Genomic DNA, 20,075 nt, shown 5'->3' with positions numbered 1-20,075 from the left:
CCCTTGTCCGCTCCACACTCCCCTCCAACCCCACCACACCCGGCACTTTCCCCTGCAACCGTAGGAAGTGCGACAACTGCCCCCACACCTCCTCCCTCACCCCCATCCCAGGCCCCAAGATGACCTTCCACATCAAGCACATGTTCACCTGCATATCCGTCAATGTGGTATACTGCATCCACTGTACACAGTGTGGCTCCCTCTACATTGGGGAAACCAAGTGGAGGCTTGGGGACCACTTTGCGAACACCTACGCTCGGTTCGCAATAAAGAGTTGCACCTCCCAGTCGCGAACCATTTCAACCCCCCTCCCATTCCTTGGACGACATGTCCATCCTGGGTCTCCTGCAGTGCCATAATGATGCCACCCGTAGGTTGCAGGAACAGCAGCTCATATTCCGCTTGGGAACCCTGCAGCCCAATGGTACCAATGTGGATTTCACCAGCTTCAAAATCTCCCCTCCCCCACTGCATCCCAAAACCAGCCCAGCTCGTCCCCTCCTGCCTAACCTGTTCTTCCTCTCACCTATCCCCTCCTCCCACCTCAAGCCGCACCTCCGTTTCCTATCTACTAACCTCATCCCGTCCCCTTGACCTGTCCGTCTTCCCTGGACTGACCTATCCCCTCCCCACCTTCCCACCCATACTCTCCTCTCCACCTATCTTCTCCTCCATCCATCTTCGGTCTGCCTCCCCCTCTCTCCCTATTTATTTTAGAATCCTCTCCCCATCCCCCTTTTCTGATAAAGGGTCTAGGCCCGAAACGTCAGCTTTTGTACTCCTAAGATGCTGCTTGGCCTGCTGTGTTCGTCCAGCTCCACACTTTGTTATCTCGTAAATACCTGTTGTGTTAGGATTTGTGCTTTGTTTTGGCTGTAATTGTCCTCACAGAAAATGCCTCGATTCATTTTGTGAATGTATGTACAATTGCTAGAATACAGGTACATACATTACTAATTTGTGCAAGGGGATCTATATAATCAATTTGTAGATTTGTCCAGGGTCCTTCCAGTGGACAGGGGTTTGCCTCAGTTCTCTCTTTTGGGTGTATCTGTCCAGATTGTTCTGGGCACCCCAGACAATTTTCCACGTGGTGTGATATATCCTTATGTAACTTGGACCACCAACGCAGTTCTTTCAATCGTTCCATCATGGCTTTAATTCACTGGTGTCTGAGCCTAACATGGTGTTGGGAGATGTTCTGATTTCTGTCTTAGATTGGAACTACACAATGTTCTGCTTTTAGAACTAATCTGTTCTGTATATGGAAGGAATTTTTTCATTTATCGTAAGCACCTGGATAAACTCATCGCAAAATCTGTTTCAAAAAATCATCATGGCATTGTTCTTGCCTAAGATCCTCCATGTTCGTTTGGCTCACAGTGATCGCATTTACCTACTCAACAATGGATAACTGCCAGAATTCTCCTACATGAGCACCTCTCTCAGTTAACTCATCCGCTTTGCGGTTGCCTTCTGGGAATGTTTTGTGGTGGCTCCTAACTTTGATTAAGCCATATTTGCTTTCACCAGCAGCCTGTAGTATGTATTTTCTTAATGGGGCTGATGGTAGAGGTTTCCCATCAGCAGTGATAGAACCTGTAACTTCCCATAATGATAAAAATTCCATATATCTTCTGTCTCGTTCCTAACTGCTTGTTCTGTTGCTTTGGGATGAAAGGGCCAGTGATGTGTTTTGCTGTTATTATTTGACATGTGGGTCTCCACCAAACTTTAGGTTATCAGGCAGGAAGGTGGGCACCTTGGTACATTTTACGGTGATGTCCTGACCTTGAAACAGCAGAATCCATTGCTCTGCTCAAATCTGGCTCACTGAGCTGTCTTTGATTTGGCCGTCCAGGTGGAACTGGATTGGGGTGTGCTCAGTTAAGATAGTCAGGGTACGTAAACCAACAATATAGTCAAAGTACTGGACAGCCCAAAAGATTGCGAGAAGTTGTTGTTCACATATGGAAAACCCTTGTTCCACGGGCTGTGGGACTCTGCAGCTGTAAGGCACTGGGTCTAGCCTACCATGTCACTCCTGTAAGACAGAACAGCAGCTATTGTACTGTCTGTGGCTGCAATTCTAGGGCAAATGGTAAGTTGAGAACTAGTAAGGCTAGTGCTGTTGCAAGGGCAAGTTTTAAATCAGTTACTGCCATCGTATGTTGGGATGTACAATTCCAGGCTATGAATGGGGCCACTTCGGTGGCAAACCCATTGATGCAGTTCCTACAGTATCCCACTAGACCCAAGAACAATTGAAGTGCACTAACATCGTAGGGAAGTGGGAGTCACGCTATGGGATCTATTTGCTTTTGGCCTAACTCTCTTCTCCCGTAGATTACTATTGTTCCCAAGTATGTGATCCATTGCTGTAGGATCTGCACCTTTTTCAGATTTATTTTACAACCTGTAACATGCAAGAGGTTGAGTGATTCATCTAAGGGTGGGATGTATTCCTCCTTAGTTTCAGTTTGTAAGAGTAGGTCACCTACATATTGTATTTGGCCATCAAGCTGGGAAAGCTTTTCTAATGCCTTGGCTAATTATCTGTGGAAAATCGAGGATGAGTTATGGAACCCTTGGGGTAAACGGGACCAGGTCGATAATCGTTGGCAGCTTGCTAATCGGGAGCATCTTCCAGATGCAGGAATTTACTGGATCAACGGCAAGGTTATACCTAGTCACAAAATTGACTCTGAGGATATGTTCTGTGCCTGGGAGTAGGTTAACTAAGATAGCAAGTGATGGCACATTATGTCTCCTTGTTTAAATTCTATAGGTTCTGTAATGTACCCCTTCTGTGTATGGCCAGTAAATCCACTTAAAACAATAGTCCCTGTGGTCCGCCAGGTTAGATCATTACATTTTGAGGTATTTAGGGTTGTGCGGGAATGGTATCCCAAAGAAATTCTACAGGGCAGCCTCCTACCTCACCATTGGCTAGTAGTCTACGTATACTATCCCACTTTGTGTTGGCTCATATTGGGGAGGTAGGGGCTTGACATTGTCATGCAGATGTCTTGTAACTTAGGGGTTGAGATTGCCTAGTGTCCTCGACATGCACTGGAGCCTGCCCAATTGGACCTTCTAATGAGAGTTGGTGCCTCCCTCTGTTACTCCTTATTCTTGTCATGTTCGGTGATCGCTGCTGTGCAGGTGTAACTGTGCAGGGGCTCTACATTCTCACACGTTTTGCCCTGGGTGTCTGCAGTCGTGGCACCGTGCTGGCTGCCATGTGTTCCTCTTCTGTGCCCCTCTACCTCTGTCTGTGGCTGTGTGAGGTGGAGCTGGGGTCCTTTAGTAAGGATTACCTTCTGTTCCTTCATTCCTCCACACTGGACCCTGGTTGGAACCTCAGAAAGGAAGCAATTTCTCCTCCTTTCTCTGTTTTATTTTTGTTTAGTTTGCGGACTTCCCACATCCGGGACATTTTCCTCAGAACCTATTCCTCATTGTGATTTGGCTTTGCAGGATTGAAGTTCTCACATGCCTTCCTACTCTCTTCGGTGGTGTGTGAAACTAAAAACCTAGCCCAGTTAGCTGAGTCACCCTCAGATAATTGACCTCTGTCTAAATCTCCATGGACTCCCATAAAATCTACCCAGAAACGACTGGCGAAGATAGTCGCGTGTTCTCCTTTCTTTTGCCTATACTTATTAAGTCCGCCCACGGGGTGTCCTCTTTTGTACCAATTGCCGTTGGGACTGTCTCTTTCATATCAGCTCGAGTGCCTTCCCCTACAATTAGAGAAGCTGGGCTTGCAGACTGCATTGACTGGCTCAAACACATTACAATAAGTATTACCCCCTCTCTCTCTCATCTCGCCCATGTAAAACCTTTTGTTGTCCAACCCTATCAAAGAATACATATGGGTCTGCCGATAGCTCAAATTTTGATATCTTTTTGGTGATTTCTGCTAACTGTACTATTATAAATGGTGTAGTGCGTGTTACTGCTGTGGCTTCAGCAGCATCCCTGGTCCGTCTTTCAGTGGTAATGTAATTTGTTACAACATGGGATGTCTGCAGGGGCACTGAAGGGGCTGATTCCTCTAGGAAGGGTGGTGGTGGATCCCAGTCCTCCACACACATGCCATACTGCTGTGTGTCTCCCCTGAGCTCATCCCGGTCTACCTCCCGTTCTTCTAACCTTATAACGTCCCCATTTGCGCATATCATCCTGCTTCAGTTTGAGAGTTGGGATTTTAACTTCATAATCTGCTGCAAGCACTCAGTGTGGTCTGCGCCTGCCTGTTTCTTTTCCTGAGACAATTCTGAGTTCTGAGGAAGGGTCACCAGACCCAAAACGTAAACTCTGTTTTTCCTCCACAGATGATGTCAGACCTTCTGAGATTCTCCAGCAACTTTGTGTTTGTTTTTGTTTTTGTTTCTGTTACTTTTCCTTATTGGATTGGTGCATTACCCTTATTGCTGCTTGTATATCTGCACATCTTTTTAACTGGCTTACTTCACTCTCAGCAGCCTCTTTAGATGACACTGCACACTGGACATCTTGGTATGCCTTCTCATGTTGGGTTTGGACTTGCCCCTTTTGTAATAAGTTAGCCTGACTTACTTGGTCCTGCTGTGTGCTTTTCCATTATAAATCTGCGATTTCTTTCTTCATGTCCTCTAATTCTTTACGAACCTTTCTCAGTTCCTAACAATTGTCCCAGACAGCACATAGCTTCTGTGGATTTTTCAAGTTTGGAAGCCCGCTTCCTTTGAATGTCCGAGGAATCTTGATGCCATTACATCATTATGGCGAAATTCTGCCCGTAAGGGCCACATTTTCTTACTAATGTATTGTCTTAGCTTCTTTTCCCATTCCAAACAATCTTTTACTCCGGAGCCTTTTTCTGCCATTTCCAATTCAACAAAGGGGTGTACGGGTGGATCGGACTGAAGGTACGGCTGTCATTATGTCCTACGAAGGGTCTCTCTCTCACACACACACTCTCTCTCTCACACACACACACACACACAAAACAGTTGTTTGTTCAATTAGTGTTAAACACCTATTGGCCATATTCTTTAAGGAACAGAGATAGTAGGAACTGCCAATGCTGGAGAATCTGAGATAACACAGTGTGAAGTTGGATGAACACAGCAGGCTGAGCAACATCAGAGGAGCAGGAAAGCTGATGTTTTGGGTCTAGACCCTTCTTCAGAAATGGGGAAAGGGATGGGGATTCTGAAATAAATGTGGAGAGAGGGAGAGGCGGATAGAAGATGGATAAAGGAGAAGAAAGGATGAGAGGAGACAGACAGGTCAAAAAAAGGCAGGGTTAGAGCCAGTGAAGGTGAATGTAGGTGGGGAATTAGGGAGGGGATAGGTCGGTCCAGGGAGGATGGACAGGTAGAGGAAGTGGGATGAGGTTAGTGGGTAGGAGATGGTGGTGGGGCTTGAGGTGGGAGGAAGGACAGGTTAGGGAGGCAGGGACTAGCTGGGCTGGTTTTGGGATGCGGTTGGGTGAGGGGAGATTTTGAAGCTTGTGAACTCCACATTGATACCATGGCAATGCAGGAGGCCCAGGATGGACATGTCTCCGAGGAATGGGGGGGTGGGGGGGGGGGGGGCGGTGAGTTGAAATAGTTCGTGACTGGGAGGTGTAGTTGCTTGTTGCGTTGTTGCGAACTGAGAGTAGGTGTTCCGCAAAGTGGTCCACAAGCTTCCGCTTGGTTTCCCCCATGTACAGGAGACTGCAACGGGAACAGCGGATATAGTATATCGCATTAACAGATGTGCAGGTGAACATCTGTTTGATTTAGAAGGTCTTGTTAGGGCCTGGGATGGGGGTGAGGGGTGAGGTATAGGGGGCAGGTGTAGCACTTGCTTCAGTTGCAGGGAAAAGTGCCAGGGGTGGTGGGGATGGAGGGGAGTGTGGAGCGGACAAGGGAGTCACGCAGAGAGTGGTCCCTCTAGAAAGCACATAAAGGTGGGGAGGCAAAAATGTCTTTGGTAGTGGGGTCAGATTGCAGATGGTGGAAATGTCAGAGGATGATGCATTGGATTAGGAGGTTGGTGGAGTGGTAAGTGAGGACAAGGGGGATTCTGTTTTGGTTATTATTGCAGGTAGGAGGTGTGAAGGATGAGTTGCGGGAAATGTGGGAGACACGGCCAAGGGCATTGTGGATGGGAAGTTGCAGTCCTTGAAAAAAGGAGGACATCTGGGATGTTCAGGAGTGGAATGCCTCATCTTGGGAGCAGATGCGGTGGAGGCGAAGGAATTAGGAATAGGGGATGGCCTTTTTACAGGAAGGTGGGTGAGAGGAGGAATATTCTAGCTAGTTGTGGGAGTTGGTAGGCTTAAAATGGATATCGGTTTCCAGGTGTATGTCAGAGATGGAGACAGAGGTCCAGGAAGGAGAGAGAGATATTCGAGATGGTCCAGGTGAACTTAAGGTTGGGGTGGAAGTGTTAGTGAAATGGATGAACTGTTCAAGCTCCTCGTGGGACCACAAGGCGGTGCTGAAACAGTCATCAATGTAATGGAGGAAGAGATGGGGGATAGGGCCAGTGTAGCTTTGGAAGCGGGATTGTTCCATGTATTCTACAAAGAGGCAGGCATAGCTTGGGCCCATGTGGGTACCCATGGTTACCCCATTTGTCATTAGGAAGTGGGATAAATTGAAAGAGAAGTTGTTGAGGGTGAGGACGAGTTCGGATAAGCGGATGAGGGTGTCAGTGGAGAGGGACTGGTTGGGCCTGCGGGACAGGAAGAAGCGGATGCTAATGCTGATCAGAGGAGCAGGAAAGTCATTGTTTCGGCTGACTGTATCAGGACTTGTATCAGGACCGGCGAAGGGTTTCGATCTGAAATGTTGACTTTCCTGCTGAACTGATACTATCTGACCTGCTGTGCTTTTCCAGCCTCACACCTATGGACTCTGAATAGCAAAGTTCTTTTTCCTGGGATGGGTTTGTCCAAAACTAGTAGACATAGGTCTAAGATGGGGGGGTAGGATTTAAAAAGGACCTGAGGGGTAATCTTTTCACACACAGGGTGGTGCATGTATGGAAATGAGCTGCCAGAGGAAGTGGTGGAGGCAGGTATAGTTACAACATTTAAAGATGTGAATAAGAAGAGGTGAGAGGGATATGTTTGTAAATGGGACTAGGTCAGATTGGCATGTTTGGTCGGTACAGACAAGTTGGACCGAAGGGTCTGTTACCACACTGAATGGCTCTATGACCACGTGTACCTACTGAAATATCTGTACATAGGCAGGTATTCCATCCCAAATCACTCTTTATTTACAGATATACAGTACATGGGCTGTAACCAGGCACTCAGAACCAGTCCTTTACAATAAGGAGACTTTCTGAATCTCCTGTTTGTGCAGTTCTTTCAGTGGCAATGAGAAAGCATAGAGACCCGTAACCCATCACCAAATCACCCTTTATTTACACGTGCGCTGTATATGCACCCTGAACAGTCATCTCAAAGCCAGTCCCTACAGTGAGCAGAATCCCTGAGACTCTTGTTTATATATTTTTTTTCCTCACAAGCAAAGAGGAGGCCAACACAGCCAAAAGTGAACCTTCTTTTTTCCTCCAACAGGAAAACCTTGGCAATGGCCAGCCAGCTCAGAGTCAGTCCTCAACTGAGGAGATCCTAATCTCCTGGTTATTTTTTTCTTTTTTTTTCCCCCCCACTTATCTTCCCCAGCACCCTTGTTGTACAGGTGTGACACAGTTTAAAAAAACCAAGCGTGCAAATAACGTTATTAACATACCACCCATGTGACTACAGCATCAGTATCAAACAGCACCCCTAGGCTCATGTTTTTATCTGTAAGCCATGGCTCTTTGATTGGCGTAGGTGAACAGCCCCAATCAGGGAACACAACAAGATCCACCTGGTCACTTAGGTCCAATCACTGCAGTCTCACCCAGAATCCCCACCGCCCCACCGACAACCTATCCCTCTAACTCTGCACTTCCTATAGCTAATCCACCTAGTCAGCATTTCCCTGGACATTATGGACAGTTTAGTGTAGTCAATTTACCTAACCTGTACACCTTAGGACTGTGAGAGGGAACTGGAGCACCTGGAGGAAACCCATGTAGACATGGAAAGAATGTGCGAACTCCGCATCGAAGTCATCTAAAAGTAGAATCGAACCCAGGTCCATGGCGATGTGAGGCAGCAGTAGGCCATTCAAAATGATCATGGTTGATTATGCTATCTCAGTATCCCATTGCCATTTTCTTTCCATACCTCTTGATTCCTTTAGCTGCAAATGCTATACACAGCTCCCTCCTGAGTATATCTAACAAACCGGTTCCAACAGCTTTCTATAGTAGAGAATTGCCTTGGTTCACAACCCACTAAGTGATTAAATTCTTCCTCACCTCAGTCCTGAATGGCTTATCCCTTATTTTGAGGCTGTGACCTCATGTTCTGGACTTCCGCAATATCTGGAACATTCTTCCCAAATCTAGCCTGCTCAGTCCCATCAGAATTTTATGTTTCTATGAGATCCCCCCTCATTCTTCTAAATTCCAGTGAGTTGAAGCCCAGTCATATGTCAGTCCTGCCATCTCGGGAATCAGTGTGCTGAACCTTCACTGGCCTTCCTCAATAGCACAAATGTTCTTCTTCAGACTAGGAGACCAAAACTGCACACAATACTCAAATTGCGGCCTCACCAAGGCCCTGTATAACGACATCAAGACATCCTTACTACTATAATCAAATCCTCTTGCAATGAACGTTAGCATGCCATTAGCTTTCCTCAAGGCCTGCTGCACCTGCATGCCAAATCTTCAGTGACTGTTCCACCATGACACCTATGTCTCGTTGCACCTCACCTCTTCCTAAACTGCCACCATTCAGATAATAATCTACCTTCTTGTTTTGCCACCATTTATCCACATTATGTTGTAGTTGCCAAGTATTTGCCCACTCAACCAGCCTAAGTCACCCTCCAGCCTCTTAGATTCCTCCTCACAGCACACACTGCCAACCAACGTAGTGTCATCTGCAGATTTGGAGATATTGCATTCGATTCCTTTGTCTAAATTGTTAACGCATATTGTCAACAGCTGGGTCCCAGCACTAAACCCTGTGGCACACCACTGGTGACTTCTTGCCACTCTGAAAAGGACTCGCACGCATCAATGCATTTTCTCCAATACCATGAGCTTCAATTTTGTTTACTAATCTCACATGGAACTTTGTCAAAAGCCTTTTGAAAGTCCAGATCCACAACATTCACTGATACACCCTTGTCCACTCTATTGGTCAAATGTTCAAAAAGTTCCAGAAGATTTGTCAAGCATTACTTTCCCTTGGTGAATCCATGCTGACTTGGACAAATTCTATCACCAGTTTCTAAATGCTCAGTTATTTCATCTTTAGTAATTGACTCCAGCATCTTCCCCCTCACTGATGTCAGCCTAACTGATCTATAATTCCCCATTTTTTTCTCTTCCTCATTATTTAAAGAATGGGATTACATTAGCTACCCTCCAGTCCATTGGAACTCTTCCCAAATCTATCGAATGCTGAGAAATGACCACCAATTCATCTGCTATTTCAAAGGCCACTTACTTAAGTACTCTGAGATGCAGAGCCTTGGGGACTTCTCATGTTGTAATCCCAGCAATTCCCCCAATACCATTTCCTAACTAATAAGGATTTCCTTCAGTTCCTCCTTTATGCTTTACCCACTGTACCCAGCATTTCCTGAAGGTCATTTGTGTCCTCCTTCATGAAGACATATCCAAAGTATTGGTTCAACTGGTCTAGAATCTCTTTGTTATCCATTTTGAATTCACCTGATTCTAACCATAAGGGACCTTCATTTGTCTTCACAAATCTTTTTCTCTTCTCACATCTTTGTGCAAACTTACTCTCTTAATCTATTTTCCACTTCTGAATTAAACCCTTTGTCCTCCTGGGCTGTATTTTAAATTTCTCCCAGTCCTCAAGTTTGCTGCTTTTTCTGGCCAATTTTAATGCCTCTTGTTTGACTTTAACACAACCCCTTATTTCCCTTGTTAGCCATGGTTGAGCCACTTTCCCTCTTTACTCTTAAGCCAGACAGGCATGTGCAGTTGTTGAAGTTTATCCAAGTGTTCTTGTAGATAGGGCATGGTGAAAACTGATTTTACATATCCCTTGCCACTTTTGGAATGTGTAAAAATGTTTGTCTAAAACAGACAATTTCAGGATTTGAGTAACTGCTGTCCACTTGATTCACAATGTACAAATATTTGATTATTCCTTGTTGAGTGAGAGTGCTGAGAATCTTTTCTCTGGCAGACTTCCCTAAACTTAGCTTACAAATAGTTGTTGACCTGTACCTTGAGGCCTCTGAGATTATGTTGTAAAATGATCTACTACAATAAACCAATTTTCAATAATAGTCCCCAGTGTTACCTAGATAACAAAGTGTGGGGTTGGATGAACACAGCAGGCCAGCAGCGTCTGAGGAGCACAAAAGATGCTGCTTGGCTTGCTGTGTTCATCCAGCTCCACACTTTGTTATCTTGTATTCTCCAACATCTGCAGTTCCCATTACGCCCAGTGTTACCTACCTAGCTTTTATTGTCATCAGAGATAATGGGAACTGCAGATGCTGGAGAATACAAGATAACAAAGTGTCGAGCTGGATGAACACAGCAGGCCAAGCAGCATCTCAGGAGCACAAAAGCTGACGTTTCGGGCCTAGACCCTTCATCAGGGACGGGGATGGGGAGAGGGAACTGGAATAAATCGGGAGAGGGGGACGCGGACCGAAGATGGATAGAGGAGAAGAATGGGTGGGGAGGTAGGGAGTGGATAAGTCTGTCCAGGGAGCGGGATGAGGTTAGTATGTGGGAAATGGAGGTGCGGCCTGAGGTGGGAGGAGGGGATAGGTGAGAGGAAGAACAGGTTAGGAAGGCGGGGACGAGCTGGGCTGGTTTTGGGATGCAGTGGGGGGAGAAGTTCCTGTCAACAATCTGTCGTTTGCCTGCCCTTTTTGTCTCTACCTCTGCGTTCCCTCTCCATCTATCCATACACTCTTTTCCGACCAACCCTTCCACCCAAACAAATACTACCTTTTCCTAGCGGCTTCTAGTTCTCGAGTCACTAGATTAGAAACATTAATTCTGCTTTGTCTCCATAGTTGCTGTCAAACCTGCTGAGTTTTTCCGACAACTTCAATTCTTGTTTTCTGCTAAAATTTTGTTGGCTCCATGAATCCATGGTTCCTCCCACCCCTGAACCTGCTCCTCAACGTTGGCCCTGCCCTCACAATAGCCCGCCCCTCACCTGTGTCCGTTCTCACGGACAGACTCCAGCTCCGCCCCGACCATGGCCACGCCCCTAACGTCACTGTGACCTGGAACCGTCAAACGCCTGGCCACGCCCCTCCCTCCCCACCAGCCAATACCGGCACGGCCCCCAATCTTGGCTGCGCTCATGCTCTGACTGTAAGGTCTTTCAGGACGATGGCGCTCATAGCTCCGCGCTCCGTTTGGAGATGCTTCTCTAATGTCTCGGGTTTTGTCAGGGCCTGGGCCCCCCTGCTGAGTCCGGTGCCCAACAGGACCGTTTACAGCTGTATCGACCGTGAGCGGAGACTGTGACGGAGGCGCAGGGTTGGCTGCGCTTGGGCGATGGTGGTTAGTCAGGGGCCGCAGTATAGAAACCCTCGTTTGCTGGAGCCGGTTAGATGCCCCGGTGGTATCAGAGGACCTGGCGCCTCTGAGAAGGGCATTCAGAGAAATTGGAGTCGGTTCTTCTTAACATCAGCGAAAGCATGATGGGCGTGTTTAAAATGTTGATTAGTAAATAAGGAGAAATTGCTGCGGCAAAAGATTTCGTAACTTGGAGATACCGGTTTAAACTCATTAGTAAAAGATGTAGACGGAGGTGAAATAAATATTTGAAAACGAAAGAATTTTTGGGGTTAATGAGGCAAGAAAAGACTTAATTGGATAGTTCCCAAAGAGTTCACGTAGGTACAAGGGACTGAACGACTTCACCTTTGAGTTAGAGTACAAGATGTTGCCTCAGCCGCCCTTTTCTCTTACAGCTTCCATAGGGCTCTCAGATGACCAAAAAGAATTCCAGAAAATTGCCTTTAGTTTTGCTTTGAATGAAATGAGTCCACACATGGCAGAGTGGGATCAGAAGGTAAAGTAACATCCTGCTGAATGCACATGTTCTTGTTGACCAGATACTTTTTAAAAATTAGAACACTGCATAAAACAGTGATTGCACAGTCGTTGATCTGATCGGACCTCTGCTGTATCCACTTGCAAACGGTGAAGGACAGTTGAGCAACCAGTGAAGGCTGAAAATGCAATGTTGATGAATCTCAAAAAGACAAGGCAGAAGAGCTCACAGTTGTCTTCATCCAGTAGGGCAGACTGCACGATCTTTTTCTTCAGGCCTTCTCATTACAGAAATAGACTTTAGCCAATTTGATTTTCTCCCTGAATGTTATCAGAAAACATGGAATTTGCCACCAGCTAATAGATTAATTCATCCAACTGGACCAGAACAATGTTTCTGTTCCAACCAAGGAATCATGATCCAAGTTATCCAAAGTGTCTGCAAGTGGAACCTTTTTCTTTCATTCTATTGAAATCTTTTATAATCTTAAAGCACTAATTCATTTGTTGGAATTAATTGTTCATTTACCTGTCCATTCTCCCTGCCTTTTGCCAGTCTGAGTAAATAGTTTAAAACTGTGTTGCCTGGGTTTTGGCCTGAAATGTTTACTTTCCTGCCCCTTGGATGCTGTCTGACCTGCTGTGCATTTCTAGCTCCACATTTATTGACTTAAAACAATTCTTATTTGATTTGTTTATTTTCAGTTACATTACATTCAGTTACTTGCTAATTCCGTCTGCTCGGGTATTAGCCATAAGTCTTTGAAAATACAAGTAATAAAGTGTCATAGGCCACCTTACTCACTTTATCCACCTATGCTGATACCTTAAGGGACCAGTGTACTACCACATCAAGGTCCCTCTGATCCTTGGTGCTTCCCAGAGTCCTACTGTTGATCAGTTGTTTGGTTGCCTGGTTTGCCCTCCCAAGTGCTTCACTTTGCATTTATCGTGATTGAATTTTATTTTCCACTGACCCACCATCTGCCCAGTCTGCCAATACCCTCTGCAAACTTACTGATCAACTCGCCTGCATTAAAGTCTAAATCACTTATAAAAATCACAACAGCACAAATCGCATGTGAGACCTCAACTTTTGTAGTCAGAAAGCATGCCTCAACCATTAGCTGCTTCCTGCCACTTAGCAGTTATGGATCAAATTTGCCAAATTTCCTTGGATACCATTATAAGGCACTTGAGATGCACTGGTGTCCCAACTTCTGAGGCCTGGGTTCAAGTTCCACCTGCCATGTTGATGTGAGACTATATGTCCAAACAGTTACATTTAAATATTTAAAAGCAGATGAGAATGACAATTTTGCAACAAAAAAGTTCACCATCATCTGCAAAACACAAACCAGGCATGTGATCAAGCCCTTTTCAGTTATGTAATTGGAGCAGCTCCAACAACTATTAAGATATATGACACCACCCAGAACATAGCTGCCCATTTGATTAAGATATTGTACACACACCTAAATGTTAAGTTTTCTGATGGAGAAAATATAGCTGGAATGGGCACGGTCTACAGATGCATTCAATTATCTTACAATGTACACCATCCAGATGAAGGGCAGCAGGTGCATGGGAATACCGACACTTCCAGCTTCCCCCCTCAGTCTCAATGCATTCTGAGTTCAGGAAGTATTCTCAAACAAAGACTTTGGCAATTCAAGGAGAATGTTCATTGCCACCTTCTGATAAGCAGGAATGTGTACTAAATGCTGACAATGTGAGAATTATTAATTGAATAAGATATGAGTAAGTGCAAATAGGATCCCATAGCCTCCTTATCCTTTCTATTGGATAAACAGTGACACAAATGCCACTTGTTAACAAATAGTTTTAACCCAATGGATCTGAAAGTTGACCCATTGATTCTTAAAATTACATCTTCAGGTAGGCAGGGTGTTTGGTGTTTTCCTGTAGAATGCTCATTTTAATGCATTAGGTTTTATACAGTCACGATTGATTAAATTTGTTATATCAAGATTAATTTTGTTCGTGCTGCCGTTTTAATGTTTGTAATCACATTAACCCGCTATCACTAGTTAAGTCCTTGTAAGTTTTTAAATTTAGAACAGAACAAAACCATCTTTACAACTAAACAGAATAAATTTTCAAGGGAGTGATTATATATGTTACAGTGGCCTGGGCTTTGTTGTCACAGTGACAATGAAGTATTTCATTATACCACTGATACTGATGGTAACTTCAGGAGACTGGTCATGTGCAGAATAAGATGAAACCCAGACATTTCTGTAAGCATCAATAAGTACTGGTGTTGCCAGTGACACTTGCACCCTCATGAATAAATAAAGTTTCTCTGCTATTTCAGAAGTTGCACTGTAGAGGTTTTGCCCAGACTGTAATCTCCATTGTGGTCTTGATCACTGGGACTGGTTGTCTCACTCTAAATGCCCTGGAAAAGTTGGAGTTTGTTGACTGGAGTGTAACTGCATTTCATAGCAGACTGATGTTATGACTACCACAGAATACCCTCAGACTCTCCCTGAAAAGCTAACTCTAGTAGTGGAAAGTCATATTATTCTGATTAAAAATTCCATAGTTTAATTTTTTTTCCTTTTTATAGAAATCTTATTTTTAGTGCTAAGTACGGTTATTACAGTTTGGCTATTTGGAAAATAGTGATGTGTTTTCAAATGCTTTTAACCTCCTGGTTTGTAATGAGGATATGCCAGTAATTGCAAATTGCCATTTTCTGCCTTGACTGCCACACACCAAGGGCTAGATTTGATGTGGCGTGGAACTAAAAAGAGTTGTTGTGTGATCAGAAATCCAGACACAGGTTACCAGCCAGCTTTCTTCAAAGTCAGTGGTCAGCTCCATTGCTTTGCTGCTGACAATAAAACCTCAGCCTGTTTCACTTTGCCAACAATTTATATGCAAAATAGATGTTGAGAGTCCCAGCATCATTTACTTATTACTTCACAATGTTGTCATGAGAAAACTCCTAGAACACTTATTCATTTCCTAATCGTATCCAAAAACTAATTTGATTTTTATCTACATTGATCCTATTTAAATTCAGGTAAATTAAATTGACAATTCAACTACTATTCACAATTCCACAGCTGTTTTTGTCAAACGATTGACCTTGCTATCACTGTGATCAGTACTATGTGGCATTCGTCAATGTTTAATGTTGTTTTGAGAATGCTGCCTATAACCACTACACTTCATCTGTGACTAAATCCATTTAATATACTGGTTTCAAGTCTTCATAGGAGTTAAAATGGGTCTGTACTACAGAGGGTGAAGACGTGTGCTGTGACATACTTTATACTTGCTGTATCATTACACATAGGGGACTGTCAATTTGGAGAAAGTTATATTTTCTATATTTCCTTTGGGTTTTGTTTTGGACTGAAAGACCATAAGACATAGGAGCAGAGTAGGCCATTCAATGAGATCATAGCTGCTCTTTTAAAGTGAGCAGTGAAAAATTTAAAGGAGATGTGCAAGAAAAACAGTGGTAGGTGCCTGGCACAAGATACGAGGGAAGATGGTAAAATCAGAGGCCTTAACAATGTTTAAGAAGCATTTACACAAACACATGAACAGACAGGAAACAGAGGGATATGGGTCATGTGCAGGCAAATAGAATTAATTTAGAATGGTATCGTGGTTGACACAGACATGGGACAAAGATCCTGTTCCTGTGCTGTGCAGTACTGTTTTAAGTTCTGATCATCCTTAACTCCATTTTTCTGGATTACCCATAAACTGTGATTACTTTAATGATTAGAAATCTAACCATCTCAGCCTTGAATATACTTAACGGCCCACCTTTGACAACCCCATGCTACAAAGAATTCCACAGATTCACCATTCTGAGACAATATTGAGAAATAGATGCCTGCTCACTCTTGATATATTGCTCTCTATACCTGGAATCCATTTCCCCATTGACCCTTTCAAGCCTCTAAGAAGTTTGCATGTTTCTGTAAGGTTCCTTCTCATTTTTCTGAACTTACGTAAGTACAAGCCTAAATGACTCAACTTTTCCTCATGACAACATCCTTCCATACCTGTGATCAACTTAGTGAACCTCCTCTGGATTACCCACACTACCAGAATATCTTTTTTGAGATCAGGCAACTGAAACTGTTTAAGTACTTCTGTTGTGGTCTGATCAGTGCCTCATTTAGTTTTAGCAAAACATTCCTTTCTGTTTTCCTTCCCTATGAAGTGCTGAATTTGCATGCTAGTTTTTTGTGATTCATATACTAACATCTTCTTGTTCCTCTGTGCAGCCCTTTTGCAGTCTTTTCACAAGCCCTATTGACCTCTTCTGTTCTTCCCATTAAAGTGCATAACCTCACATTTTCCCACATTACATTCCATTTGCTTCAGCATTAGGTATTCGCTAGCTCTGTCTATCCATCTGTAGACTCCTTATGTTAATATCACCACTTGCCTACCCACCTATTTTTTCAACCACAAACTTAGCAATAGTATGTTTGCTTCCACTATCCAAGTTGATATATTGTAAATAATTGTGGCCCCTGCATCATTCCATGGTTTTCAGTTTGCCATCATGAAAATGACTCCTATGTCGCAATCTTGTGTTCTGTAAATTAGCCATTCCTATCTCCTCAGTCCTCTACACTATCCAGATTACCATGGGCTCTCATTGAGTAACCTTATGTATGGTACATTATTGAATGCCTTTTGGAAATCCAGATAGACTACATCTTCCGGTTCCCCTTTATTCACTGTTTGCTACCTCCTCAAAAAACTGTAATATATTTGTCAGGCGGATTTCTTTTTATGATTAATTGATTACATTATGAATTTCTACATGTTCCACTATTACATCTTTTATAATAGTTTAAGATCTGTGATTTGGAAAATATTAGCGTCTATTAGACCTACTGTTGTCTTTCTGTTGTAAGTAAGGTTGTTCCTTAGACAGCTTTCCAATCCTCTGAAACTTTTCCAGGATCTAACAATTCTTGGAGGATCAGGACAGTGCATCCACCATTTCTGTTGCTGCTACTTTTTAAACCTAGATGCAACCCATCAAGCCCAGTAGATGGTTAACCCCAATAGTTTTCTTAAAACTTCTCTCTACTGATAATTATATTTAGTTCTTCTTCTTCCCCCATTTAGTACTTTTGTAATGGCAATAGTATCTTGTACTGTGAAGACTGGAAAGTATTTGTTTAACTCCTTGGCTGTTTTCTGTCACCCATCATTTCTCCGCCTTGTTCTCTGTTTACTGTTGTCTCTGTGTTACTTTTTATATGTTTAAGAAGCCCTAACTGTCTATTTTTATGTTACTTTCTGGTTTGATGTAAGTTTTTTTTCCTCCCTTTATGTTGGCCATCTTATGATGGCTGTTAAAACTTTCTCATTCCTCTGATTTACCACTAGTTTTCTCCATATTGTATGTTCCCCACTTCCTTTCTTTGAAAGATCATTTTATCATTTCTGTCTTTTAATATTGTGCAGGAAATTTTTCCAGTGGAGACAATGAGGAAAGCTGCGCAACTTGGATTTGGTGGGATTTATGTTCGTCCAGATGTTGGGGGATCAGGACTATCACGAGTGGACACCTCAATCATATTTGAGGCCCTGTCAACAGGCTGTGCAAGTACCACTGCTTACATCAGCATTCATAAGTAAGTAGCATTGGAAATGGCACCCAACCCACAAGAACTTTAAAGTTTCCAGAGCAACTGATCCTCTCCCTGTGATGTTACTGCTTGCCACAGCAACAACAGTGGATGTCTATTATAGTGTATATGAATAGGGAGGTTTTGCAAAAGGACAGAGGAATTAGCAATAGTAAGAGAATTAGGGGTCTTGAATGAAAACATGATTGAAGAGGCAGCTTGAAAGTAGTGGGGAAAACCTATAACTAGTGAAGTGCCACAGGTATTGGTGCTTGGGCCACAATTACATACAACATATTTGATTTGAATAAGGAAAGTGAAAGTACTGTAGCTAAATTTATGGATAACAAAATAAGTGGGAAGGCAAGTGTTGAGAATGACACAACCTGTAGAGGCATATAGGGCAGTGTAAGCAAGCAGGCAAAAACTTGGCAGATGGAATCTAATGTGGGGAAATGTCAAAGACTCTGTTAAAGAGGAAGTTTCTTTGGCTCCGTCCAACTGGCATAAAGAATATAGGAGCTACATATTATTTAAATGGAGAAAGACTAAAGAAAGCTACCAAACTTGCGAGGCCTCGTGCATGAATCATAAAAAGCTAACTCCCACCTTCAGCAGGTATTAGAGAATGCAAATGTAATGTTGACCTTTATTTCAAGAGGGTTAGAGTATAAAGGTGGGGAGGTTTCGTGAAAACTACATAATGCATTAGTCAGTTCACAGCCAGAATACTGTGAAGGGTTTTGAGCCCTTTGACTAAGGAAAGATATGCTGGCATCAGAGGCAGTGCAGAGCTGGCTCATGAAGTTGGTGCTGGGAATAGAAAGACTGCCTAATAAGGAAAAGTTGAGGTGAGTGAGTTTCTACTCAGTAGAAATGTCTACGAAACATAGAGGACAAGAGTAGTCATTTCTTCAGGGCACCATCACTTCCATGTTGTCTTCACCTTTGTATCATCAACAATTATGACTCTCAATCCCTGAGTCCACACGAGTACTTTATGCAGTTAGAAGTAAGCATAAAATGACTTCTCTGGAACATCGCTCACAATTTAATGCCGTTCTTTTTATTGCCATTAAGCTGCGCACGGCCAGGAAGGAGAGATCCAGAGTGAGAGACAGCCCAAGGGAGTATAAAGTATGGGGAATTTGGAGGTAGCATGGGAATTTGGTGCAGTGGGAAAGAAGTGCATTTTGCTTGTTTTTGTTTTGGCTCATGGCATGTAAGTTGTTTTTAAACAGAATTAGTTGAAGTCCCGGATCAGGGGTGCAGCTCAAGGGTGATGTCATAAGTAACCTGTTCATTTGTTGTTTGATAGCTTCTAATGTGAATTTACACTATAGGTTACTTTTAAATTGAAGGTAAATAGGGGAAATATTTATGGGTTACAAACTAAAAGACCAGGAGGAAATTTTTAAGTCAGATTAAGAACTAAGTAAACAAATAGAGATGCAAGTGCAGGTGATGTGTTGTACCTGCATGATGTGGGAACTGGTGGACCCTATTGTAGTTCGTAGTGAACACATCTGTAGCAAGTATTGGTTGCTTGATAATCTCTGGCTCAGAGTTGTTTGCAATCTGACTTTCAAATACTGTGACACATCAAGAGGGATGAAAGTTAACTGGAAGCTGTGTTTCAGGAGGCAGTCACACCTCTTACATTAGTTACCTTGATTTTGGTCAGGGACAGGATGTTGTGAGTATGAGCAAGGTAGATAGAGGGATCCAGGAGATTGTGTTGTTGAAGCATCCACCCTTGAGCTTGTCCAGCATGTTTGTGATTCATGCCCCCTGTTTGGATGAGAGGATGAGCAAACTGTGGTATAGGGAGCCATTCAGGAGGAGAGAAAAGAAAAATGTAGTTGTAATCGGGGTAGTACAGTCAGGGGAATAGAGGCAGTTCTCTGTGGCCAGGGTCAAGAGTACAGAAGGCTGTGTAGACTGCATGGTGCCTGATTCAGGATATCACATCTGCACTACAGAGGAACTTGGAGTAGGAAGGGAAAGTTGCTGGTGTTGTGGTCTACATAGATACCAACAATACAGTGGGAAATATGAGCATCTATGTGGTAGGTTAGAAAGCAGGACCAAAGAGATGATAATTTTTGGATTACTACTTTAGCCATGAGCAAATTGATACATGTCAACAAATAGCTTAAAGATTGCTGTGGGAAGAATGGGTTTGAATTCGTGGGATATTGGCATCAGACCTGTGGAAGGAGGGAGCTCTTTCGAATGGACAGGCTCCATCTGGATCTTTCTGGGATCAAAGTCCTGGTGAATTGTATAATAAGGACAGAAAATATATCG

The 20,075-nt window shown here is 43.5% G+C and overlaps 1 protein-coding gene across 1 annotated transcript in view; it reads left to right on the top strand.

Moving 5' to 3' along the window:
* The first annotated feature begins 11,446 nt into the window (after positions 1 to 11,446).
* acad8 (acyl-CoA dehydrogenase family, member 8) overlaps positions 11,447 to 20,075 on the top strand; it is a 107,149-nt gene continuing 98,520 nt past the window's right edge. The window contains 3 exon segments of the mRNA XM_048562401.2: positions 11,447 to 11,575; positions 12,042 to 12,142; positions 17,602 to 17,771. Coding sequence (XP_048418358.1) covers positions 11,455 to 11,575; positions 12,042 to 12,142; positions 17,602 to 17,771 — 392 coding nt within the window. The 5' untranslated portion in view covers positions 11,447 to 11,454.

The sequence above is a fragment of the Stegostoma tigrinum genome, chromosome 32, assembly GCF_030684315.1.
Source record: "Stegostoma tigrinum isolate sSteTig4 chromosome 32, sSteTig4.hap1, whole genome shotgun sequence".
NCBI classification, from domain to species: domain Eukaryota; kingdom Metazoa; phylum Chordata; class Chondrichthyes; order Orectolobiformes; family Stegostomatidae; genus Stegostoma; species Stegostoma tigrinum.
This window is presented reverse-complemented; position numbering and strand designations above follow the sequence as displayed.